Source organism: Myxine glutinosa, chromosome 3 (genome assembly GCF_964187855.1).
Source record: "Myxine glutinosa chromosome 3, kmMyxGlut1.1, whole genome shotgun sequence".
Lineage (NCBI taxonomy): Eukaryota > Metazoa > Chordata > Myxini > Myxiniformes > Myxinidae > Myxine > Myxine glutinosa.
The window spans coordinates 126,764,546-126,776,011 of NC_136263.1; the positions used below are offsets into that span (position 1 = coordinate 126,764,546).

General features: G+C 41.7%; 1 protein-coding gene across 16 annotated transcripts in view; it reads left to right on the forward strand.

Annotated features, from left to right (window-relative positions):
• LOC137423219 (DNA (cytosine-5)-methyltransferase 3A) overlaps nt 1-10,092 on the forward strand; it is a 549,884-nt gene extending 539,792 nt beyond the window's left edge. For all 16 annotated transcript variants that reach the window (XM_068110127.2, XM_068110133.2, XM_068110131.2 and 13 more), the window contains one exon: nt 8,471-10,092. In XM_068110127.2, the coding sequence (XP_067966228.1) occupies nt 8,471-8,612 (142 nt within the window). In that variant the 3' untranslated portion in view covers nt 8,613-10,092. The remainder of the gene's footprint in view (nt 1-8,470) is intronic.
• Nucleotides 10,093-11,466: the final 1,374 nt, after the last annotated feature.

Genomic DNA, 11,466 nt, shown 5'->3' on the forward strand with positions numbered 1-11,466 from the left:
CTGATCATCAATTTGGTTTCAGACCAGGTCACTCTACTCTGGGCATGCTGCTTCTGCTGTCTCAACAATGGATGGAGGTCCTCAATGCCAAACAGGAAATTAGAGCTGTCTCCCTCGACATATCACGTGCCTTCGACACGGTCTGGCACCCCGCTCTGCTCACCAAACTCTCCTCCTTTGGTATCCATGGAAATCTCCACGCATGGCTGGCGGACTTCCTCTCTAGTCGTCGTCAACGTGTGGCCCTGAATGGGTTTCTCTCATCTCCTCTTCCTGTTCAGGCTGGAGTTCCCCAAGGCAGTGTTCTGGGCCCCGTGCTTTTTCTGGTCTTCATCAATGATCTCTCTGACTCTCTCGAAAATCCTCTCTATCTCTTTGCTGATGACTCCACTCTCTGCCGCTCCATTCCTCTTCCCTCAGATCGGCAGTCTGCTGCCTCCTCACTCTCTGAAGACCTGGACAAAATCACAGACTGGTCAAACAAGTGGAACATGTCTTTCAATCCTGACAAATCTCACACTCTTACTATGTCTCTCCGAAAAGATCGACTGGACAACCCTCCCATCTACTTTCTCAACAATCCTCTCCAAGAAGTTCTGTCGCTCAAGATTTTGGGTCTCACTATCTGCCATGATCTTTCTTGGGAAAACCACATTTCCAAGCTGGCCTCCAAAGCCAGTCGCCGACTGGGCATCCTCCGTCGTGCGAAGTCCTTCCTCGGCACACCTGAGCTCCTCACCACATACAAGGCTTTCATCCGCAGCTCAATGGAATACTGTTCTCCCCTATGGGCCGGTGCTCCTGCCTCACACCTAGCTCGGCTTCACGCTGTTGAAACCAAAGCTTTCAGAATTATTGGAATCTCCCGCGATGAAGCTATCTCTGAGGGCCTTTCACTCACTCACCGCAGGCAGGTAGGTGGTCTTTCTGTCTTCTACCGACTCCTCTCCGGCCTTGCACCCCCAGCTCTCTCTGTGCTCTGTCCCCCAAATATTCCTACAGGTCGCACAAGATCTGCCAGCAACCCTCTGATGGTTAAACTGCCGAAATCTCGGCTCTCCGCTCACCTTCACTCTTTCATTCCTCTTTTCTCCCGCCTCTGGAACAAACTCCCTCACTCCCTTCAATCCCACTCCTCCCTCCAGGTCTTTAAAACAGCTGTTCACCACCAGCTCCTTTCTTCCCCCATCCAAAACCTTGATCTTTTCTACCCCCGCTAATTCACCCCAGATCCACCTTGTTTGAAATTCCAACTTCTTTCCTGGAAGTCCTGGCAGTGTCCATATGTTTTATACCTCTCCCACTGCCCCCTTCCCACGCCCCCCCCCCCCCCCAAATCCCTCGCCCTCTCTCAGATCTCTCGATGTCTCCATGTCTCTCGGTCCCTGCTCTCAAATGTTGTGTTTGTGTCCTTCCCCCTCTCTCCCCATCTTGTCTACCGCTCCCTTTGTTATATGTTTTATGTGTCGGTTTGTCTTTCTGTGTGATTAATGTTCGCTCTTTCACGAGCCTCGATCTTGTATACAAAAAAAAAAAAAAAAAAAAAAAAAAAATCTCAAAAGGTTATGGACGAAACTTGGTGGACAGGTTGTGTGTGTGACAAGGAAGAATCGATTCAATTTTGGCGAAGATCTGAATATGGATTCGGATATGAGAATTATTTAATTTTTCTACAAAGGGTCGAACACAGCAAGTTTCTCTCGTACACATACAGTATCCTCCACAGGTATTGGAACAGCGAATTCAAGTTTATTATTGATGCTATTGTATATTTTTAAGAAATTCGGACTTGAGATCAAACGATGAATATGAATTTGAATACGAGTGCAGAAGTTCAACCTTTATTTCTTGGTATTTCTATGCATATATGTTTTACCATTGTATAACAAGAGTACTTTGTTCAGTCCCCTCATTTTAGGTAAGCATAAGTATTGGAACATATGACTGACAAGTGTTTCTTGTTGTTCAGGTGTTTCTTGTTCACACGTAAAAGACCTGTGAATGTCTCATCTTGGTTTCAGCCTTTGCTTTTGCCTTGGGAGTTAGCAGGCATAAATCAACATTGAGACCAGAGAACTCTCCATGAAAGAGAAGCAAGAAACTTGGAATTTTCTGAAAGAACAGAAGAATTCCATTATAACCATAGCACAAAAATTTGGCATAGCAAATATAACTACAGACTTGGCATTTAATATGGCATTTTTTTTTTCTTGACTTGGGTTTACTTTCTTAACTCAGTATATCAATCTGGTGAATTTCTTTTACACTTTGGTGATTTATTTATTAAAAATAACCATGTCACTGATTGTCTGTCGCAGCAAGAAGTCAACAACAGGATTATATCACAGGTGGCGTGGCAAAATGTACGGACAGGTGCATTTGACGATTGGCTTCACAGTCGGGTATACAAGGGTTGTTGCGTTCTGTATTAGTGGAAAACAACTGCTGCACGTCTCCAAAAGTTATTGTCGCTTCCTCTGGAGATGGTCCGTCAACTCGACAATGCTGTTTGTCATGGAGTGGTGGCTTTACGAAATTACGGCATGAAAGAGCATGCTATTGCTCGGCAGTATGGCATCACTCAAGGTCAGGTGTCAAAGATCCTGAAACGAAATGCTCAGAGGGGTGTCCCTACTCCAATACCGAGGCCAGGACGTCCCCTCAGAACCACAAGGAGGGATGATCGCCAGCTGCACCGGTTAGTCCGCAATGGCCGTACCAAGTCAGCTAATCGGCTTAGGGCTGAGTGGCAGCAACTGACAAATGTGCCTGTATCCAGAAGGCTAGTCAACCAATGACTGGTTCAAGCAGGCTATCGTGCCAGGCATCCCCTGAGAAAGCCACGCCTGACCAGACAACACCGCCAGCGCCGATTGCAGTGGGCCAGAGAGCACCGTCAATGGCAGCCAGGACACTGGAATCACATGATCTTCAGTGACGAGTCTAGATTTCTGGTCTATCGTCAAGATGGCCACGTCCGAGTGCACAGACAAGTGCATGAAGCCTACAACAAAGATTGTATAGTGCCAAGAGTCCAAGCTGGAGGTGGTGGGGTGACCGTTTGGGCTGCTTTTCATGCAGGGGGCAAAACTGACCTGGTTGTTCTGAATGGAAACCTGAACCAATTCAAGTACAGGGCCATTCTGGAAGAAACATTGCTTCCATTTGCTCGTGCAGCCTTTCGAGGAAACTTTGTCTTCCAAGATGACAATGCACGGCCTCATCGTGCTCGCATTATCCAACACTTTCTTGCTGACCGTGGTGTAGAGCATATGGAGTGGCCTGCCATGTCCCCGGATATGAATCCGATAGAGAACTTGTGGGCAGAATTAACGCGTCAAATCGACCACTTGGACCAGCAGCCGACCTCTGTGCGTGAATTGCAGCAGGCTATTGTCACTGCATGGCAAGCGATTCCTGTCCAAACCTTGGCAAATCTTGTGAACAGCATGCCTCAACATGTACGTGCTCTCCTGAATGCTCGTGGGGGTTACACGAAGTACTGAACTGTGATTTTACTGTCCGTAATCCCAGTCGTAATTTAACTTTTGTTTTTCTTTTTAAAAAATTTGGCTAATGTGCAAAATAAAGAGATACTTCTGGAAAACGTACAGAAGTTTAACACAGTACTGTCCATGAATTGAGTTCGCTATCAGTTTACATCACTTTCAAGGATCAATTTATTTGTTTCGAAATGTCAAATGTGGTTTTTGTTTCTTTTAAAGGTCACATTAACAAAATCTAGAATAATTTCAACATAATTCCAATGAACTTTTGGTTCTAAGACATCTTGAAAAGTAAGTTCACCCCCACAAAAAAAATATTCCATATTAAATGCCAAGTCTGTATTTGGAATATTTTGAAAAAGAAACCACTGGTGTACTTAGCAATAGATAACAGCCAGGTCGGCCAAGGAAAACAACTGCAGTTGATGGCAGAAAAATCTTCAGAGCTGTGAATAAAAAACATAAAACAACTGTCAGTGACATCACCAACAACCTCCAGTGTGCAGGGGTGAAAGTATCATAATCTACCGTCCGCAGAAGACTTCGACAGCAGAATTGCAAAGGCTACACAGCAAGAGGCAAACCTCTCATCAGCAACAATAATAGAAAGGGCAGGATCTGGTGACGTTAAAAAGATTCGTTTCTGAACCAGACGTGCCGAAACACGTCTGATCCCTGCCGAACTAATCCTCAAACTGAACTTGTTAATTTTGAGCACATACTATTCGTGCTATTCATGTAATTCTCCATTTCCATGGACAGACAAAACAGTCAGTGCTTTGTCTTTCTCTGTGCAGTATTATTTGTGGGCCAAAGCCCACACATGCTCCTTTGTTCTTAGCCACAGGTAAAAGTGATGCTTTTTCAGCTGCACTGCATGCCACTATTTTTCTAAAACTAGGGCCTTTTGATGGTCACTCGTAAATGCTTAAACACAAGAAATCACCCTTCCAGAAGCAAAACCCTATACACCCAACCTCCACAGACCAAACCTCTGCCTTTCAACCCCTTATCTCATATTCCATGCGTAGATCCTCATATTTAGCCATCTTCCACTCGTGAGCCCATTGCATCACCCTTTTCAGGGAATGTTTATTCAATAATAATGACATTTCTTTTCAGCAGACCACACTGATATCCGGTCGCAGGGGAGTTATGCAGATATCATCTGGGAAGACTAGCTTCTCTTCCAAGTCTGCTGAAACCCTCCAGTCTGCAGCCCCATAGAGATGTGAAGATTTAATCTGCACCAATTTTCTCCGACATTGGGGATACCTCACCTTGTCAGACGAATTGTGGTCTCCACTTGGCATAATGCACATTGACTCTCGTTTAAAAAGCCTCTTCAATAATTTCCAAAACATGTTTGCGCCTCCACATATAGCACCTTGTTGCCGACTGATGGGGCACCCAGCCAGAATATGCCAGGTCGTTGCCCTCTCATGACATAATGCGCAAAGGTCTGTCTGAGCCCCCCTACCTCTTTAGATTGACTGGAGAGGCTAGTTTTATATATATATATATATATATATATATATATATATATATACACACACATTATGTATGTGTGTACAGTGTGGTGGAAAAGTACAAGTCCCATAGGAAATGTATTATTTGAGGTGTGATAAACTAGCCTGGCCTCAATGAAGACTATATAGTCCATGACTGAAGCCTTCGACATAAAAAAATAATAATAATAATATTGTAATATGAAACCAAAAGAACTTTTATGGGATTTCCATGAACTTTTACGGTTATAACAATACTTGTTGAAATATTTAAAAAATCAAATTTGTTTTCTCAATTAGGAAGTAGATTGGAAATGCTTTGCATGCCATGCGACCGATTAAATCATTCTGTTTATTTCTTTCTTTCTTTCTTTTGAAAAGCACTCACTCTTACATAATAAAACAGCAGAAAATTCAAAATTATTAAATCATGGAGCAAGAGAGCTAAAAGCTTTATGTTTGTAATGCTCAAAGGTTAAAATCCCACAAATTATATGTATTTATCCATTGTGTGCTTGTAATTCATATAGCAGTACATTGATGTATCTTTCTGGCTTGTGATTTATTTAACAGTTCCACTATGAGCCTTAGAGCCTCCACATATGGCGCCTTGCCTTATATCAGTGTAAATAAAAAAAGCCACCAGGAAGTGGATGTAGATGGGGTGACCTATGACCTATACTTGCAATTCCAACATATGGCTATAAGTAAGGAAGGGGTGACATTGTCAGGCGAATCTGGATGGGGGGATCGTAAAGCATGCTTTGAACGGTTTCCAGCGATGCATGGCAGGTCATGCTTATTCACAGCAGAGTGTGAAGCATTCCATGATGCCTTGGTAGTAGCCTCTGATAATACCAAAGATGGCCACAGGTCAGGTCTGGGAGCATGCGCCCGAGCAGCGTGCCACCACTTCCACCGGTACTACATGGGCCTCTGTCTGGCCATCCCCAGACAGATGCCTGGCTCATCCGCATCTTCTGGAGATGCCGATCAACCTGCTGCAACCACGTGGCTCCCTCATTGAGAAAATCTTGTGAGCAGGATCAACGTCAGGAAAATAAGCCTCATGTCAATACAGCCACAGCTGAAGCTCACAGACCATACAGGTAACACTTCTCATCTGAGTCTCTTTCAGAAAACGCTCGTTGGACACAAACTCTGACCATGGTCACAAGGTCAAGTGGTCACAATCTCAATAACAGGGCCGAGTGAATATTCAGGATTGATTTTGTAAAGCAAACAGGGTACAGATATAAATATCTGGTCATTGTGGCCTATCCCAGATTACCAGTTGATGCAATACATATTGGAGGTCTGATGAAGGAGCCAAGTGACATCATTACAGAAATCTAACTCCTTCATGAGCCTCGACTTTGAATACAAAAATGAGATGCCTGGGAACAGAGAGTGATATGGAGCAACAACAGACAAACTGGTCTACCATGAGGTGAGAGTAGAGGATGGGGTCAAGCTGAGGGAGCTGTTGGGCTTTGGGTAAAGGTATTAAATGACGTCATATGATAGTCCTGTGGGTCCTGTAAATGTCACACAAAACTCATTGGTGAAGGAAGAGGAACCAGTGCTGATGCAAGAGACTCGTACGCTCCCCTTCTCTAGTACGCAACAAGCTACAAGTTTTTTGAGGATGGTATTTCGCAATTTTTGGAGGCATTGTATCCATTGTCATGACATGTCTAATACTGTTGATCAATAGGAGTTATGCAATGTGTATAGTTATTGGGTGATAAGGATGTAAATTACATGACAGATAAGTAAATTAGATTATGGATAAATAAAAAATCGTATTTATATGTATCAGTGAAGATTTGTGTCATTCAATGTTTTTCGTTTCTTTTGGTCTTATCTGTCAATATTTATTGTCCTTTTCCCAAAATTGGCATGGACTGTGTACCATATCCTTTTGGATATTACCCACAGCTGTCGTTTGTTTTTGTTTTTTTGGTAAAGTAAAGTCTTGGTAAAGCCCAATGAGACGGAAATGTAAATTATATGTTGTAATAAATGTTGATTACTTATTTTCAATAGCTCCAACACCTTTATAAAGCACATGCTGCTTTACATTCACGTTCAGATTGTGAGAGTTCATTTCAAATTTGACTGCTTAGTGTACGCTAAGCATTTCACAGATAATACTGACTCGGTCATACTTTTGTCCACATTTGAATCTATATCTGCTGTAGTTTGCTGTCGGCTGCTTCTTCTCTCGTATGTAGCATGTCACTGTTGGTAATGTCTTTGCTTAGGAGCATGTCTGTGCCAGTGATGCAATGCCCACTCTAGTTTGGGACAGGAATTTTTTGAATTTGGCCTAGATGCTGACCATAACAAGCCTACTTTTTGATATCCACTGAGTAATGCCAGCAGACAGGACATATTCACGCAACATTAGGGATGATGGACTTTGTAATCCTCCGCCGCATCTGTGAGGCACCAATCAGACAGTTTATACTTTGGTTGAGAAACAAACCCATATGAGATGGCTCAAAGGAAATCTCCACCATCCTTTCGGGACTTTTGTTGTCGCAAATTTTAAATAAAATGTTTACTCCAATAAGCAGAAGTGCCAGGTGTTTTATTACCCTCGCCAGAAGAGAGGGTATTGCATTTGAGTCCATTTGTTTGTCTGTTTGTCTGCACAGAATGAATATGATTTTCTCTGCAACCGTTGGTCCAATTGACAGGAAATTTTCACCATAGGTGCAACTCCACCTGTATAATTTTTATAATTATAATTATGACGTCATAGGTCACATGGTTCGGCCGCCATCTTGGAAAAATCGACTTTGCACCTCTATATCTCTGAAAGCGCTGAATAGAAAAAATTGAGACAAATTACAAAGACAGACAAAAAGTTGAGACAATGAGAATGCTCCATGGGGAACAAATATTCCCCATGGAGAGTTCTCATTGTAAAGAACTCCATGGGGAATAAAATATATTAATGATGATGTCATAGGTGCCTCCATTATGACGTCATAATTCAACAAGTACAAAACTTCATCCGATCAAGATGAAATTTCTTGAGCGTAATCTAGGAATAAATAAGTTTAGAAAAAAAATGATGATGACGTCATCAGTCACGTGGTTCGGCCGCCATATTTGCTTTAACACAAAAGCCTTAAAAACCACTGAAAATACATCCTGGTGAGGGTTTGCGATCTCTGATTGTTCTTTCTTGTTTGTTGTTTGTATTGGTGATATTACATTGAAGGAATAAAAAGGGTTTTCTTTAAAGGTCGACTCCCATGGGGAAGAACAATAAATAATGAGCTAAATTGAAATATTTGTCACATTTGTACAATTAATGCCATTGCAAATTATTGCTGCCATGTTTGAATCACTGTAGTATCAACACAGTCAAGTAAATATCAAGTTGTTAGAGAGAAATTGATTTAAAGCTGATTATGTTGTATTTCCTTCCTGTGTCCCCAGGATATTTGGTTTTCCGGTGCACTACACAGACGTCTCCAACATGAGCCGTCTAGCTCGGCAACGGCTCCTTGGGCGTTCCTGGAGTGTACCTGTCATCAGGCACCTGTTCGCCCCCTTGAAAGACTACTTTGCCTGCATTTAGGCTGCCTCGCCAGGCTCCTCAAGCATGACAGCCATTTCCCTCCCTGTTCCCAACCTGATGCCTGCGAATAGCTCCATGGTGCAGACCGAGTTGGGAAACAAGGTGGAGACGGCCACAGCGGCATGGCGAGAGGGGTCAGCATGAAGGCAAATGGCTCACTGCTACCTGTGTGCAATGAAGCACTGTTCTGTTCGTAGGTTGAGTTCCATCCTCGAACAGCTCTCTCTTGTATCTGTTCTTCTCTCTTCTTCCCTCTCCTCTTCCCTCCAATATATATCAGGGGCCTGTAGTTTTGGGTGTGTCTGGGCTTCCAAAGTACCAAGTCCACCCATAAAGCATTTGCTTTGGTGCATACTATAGGCTTCTGGCTTTCCAGTCCAGTCTGTATGAAACTGGTGGTTTAAACAGAGGAAATTGTGAATAATCTCCTACAGGAATTATCTTATCTTATCCTTCCTACAGCGATTGAAGCTGGCATTTTAGAAAATATTTAAATTCTTCCGGTTTGCAACATTCATTTTTAACATACACGAGGCAGCACAATGCCATTGTCACGCTACCTTTTCCAAACACCAAGTTGAACCGAGCAAGCCTTACTCTACGAGTATTTTTCCATTCAGGTTGCTCAAATCAAGCATTTCAGGTGTATTTTAACAGTGTTGATGATGCATGGTCGCAGAGTTATTGATTACAGCTAAGAACACCAAATCAGAGGTAGAATCAGTAAACAATGTCGGCTCTATTGACAAAGCAGAATATTTTTATCCACAATAACACAAATGCATTTTTGACACTCAAGTCGGTCTTTCGAGATATCATTTGCTTTGTCATTTTAAACTTATCAGCGGAAAGTTCCGAAATTGACACAGGGGTCCCAGACACGATGCCAGGCTTTACAGTTTTATGTACAGCTGTGCTAGTTATGTCACATTCTTGCCAGGTTTAACAAAAGGCCAATCATGGTCTTTTGGCCTAAAATAATGGTGCTAGTAAAATGGAGCCTTGGCATTTCTCACCCTCACACACAATTCAACGAAGGTCTAGTGCTGTTTTTGCTCTATCCAAAATAGGATATATTTTTTTGGTTTGTTTACTCCTCAACGACGTCATGTTGTGTACAATGCTTTCTTGGATTTAAATTATTTAGACAATTTTTAATGTAATTTCCTTCAACAGTGTCTATGCAATCCAGTTTTTAAACATAAAACGGTGGTTATTTATTAATATCAAAATGAAGTAATTAAATGCAAAGCAAATCTTAAGTTCTTTTGTGTTAACCTGAGGACACTTGAATTTATTTTGTTTTTATTTTTTTGTTTATTATTACAAACACACAGACAATATGGTATGTCATGTTACCTGCTGTCACCGTTACACGACGCTCATGTGTTTGGTGAGAACATGTGTGAAACGACCTTCTCGCCAGGAAAAAAAAAAGAAGGTAAAATTAGAAATAAAAACAATCACGCACATTTTTAAATACACACTTCAAAATGGTTTACTGAGCATAATGCTTTGAAATAATAAGGAATATTTATTGCTACAACTATCCTGAACTTCATTGTATTTATTGCTGCTGTGCCTTCAAAAGCCAATCTATTACAAATCTATCCATTTGAACAGCTTTGCAAATCACATGGTGCTCCGAATTGCCTCCGTCATTGCAAACGCTCGTTTCCACACTCCAGCATAGAAATCACAACTGATTTCCCATGTAAATCGAGCCACTTGAAGCATTTCTCGAAATGAAGCACTGTTCGCCAATCATAAATAAGCCATCCAAACAGCCAAATGGTATTCCGATCAACATTGTGAAAAAAAAAAAAAAAAAAACAATTAAGGTCTTGTTTTTGGTCATCTCTGAGCACCACGACAAACAGCAAAACATAATGCCATGTTTCGAGTGGCAAGTGAAACGGAAGTTTGTAAACTGTTTTTTAAGAGTTATTGCAATAGAACTATACACCTTGCATACCACATACGTAAACCTGCTCGCGCTGGGACCCGTACAGCTGGCTTATTTGATATAGTGACCGCATTTTACCTAAATCTAGCCCTGATATTATGGTGAATACCTCTGATCTCTCTTTCCTATTGCAGCTAAAACTACTGTGCATAAAAAATATGGTGCTCCATAGAAGGTAGACTGGGTTTAATTATATAAATTCCTGCATCACCTAAAAATTATACATATTATACATGTGGATGTGGGATATAATAGAAATAAAATATTCTTCATTTTTTTGGGGGTAGGGGGAGGGATGGTAGGAGGGGAAGTAGAGGAAAAAAAAACCAGATAAATCGCTTTGTATGTTTGTTTTTTATTTTTGTTCACAAGATGCAATAAGAACATCATATTAATGATATTTATAGATTGTGGCACAACCTAGACGTGGACCTTTCTCTGTGTCACCACAAAAGATGCCTTCCCTCTGCCTTTGACTCCGTTTAGCCTAAGGAATCATATCCAAATAGGCTGTTCAGAGCCAAGCAGATGTTTAAATCCACTGGATAATCCTACACAGTTTTAAGAGCAAAGTCAACTTGTACATTTGTGTTGCGAATGATAAACAATGCAGGTTTTTTGTACATAAAAAAAGAAGAGGATAATAATTAACAAAAATGAATATTTTGTACGCGGGCCGTCTTTTCAAGACGCAGTTTTGTTTTTGTAAAAAAAATAAAATAATCGATCTCTTTAGATTTTGTTATTAGATGGCAGCTTCCACGCCCTGCCTCATTTTATCATGATGCTGCATGATTTGCTCCGTAACATTGGATTGCTGCTTCGGCATCTCCATGGCAAACCGATATCACAACCCAGGTCTCCTAGCAGATGGGAAATGAGACTTGG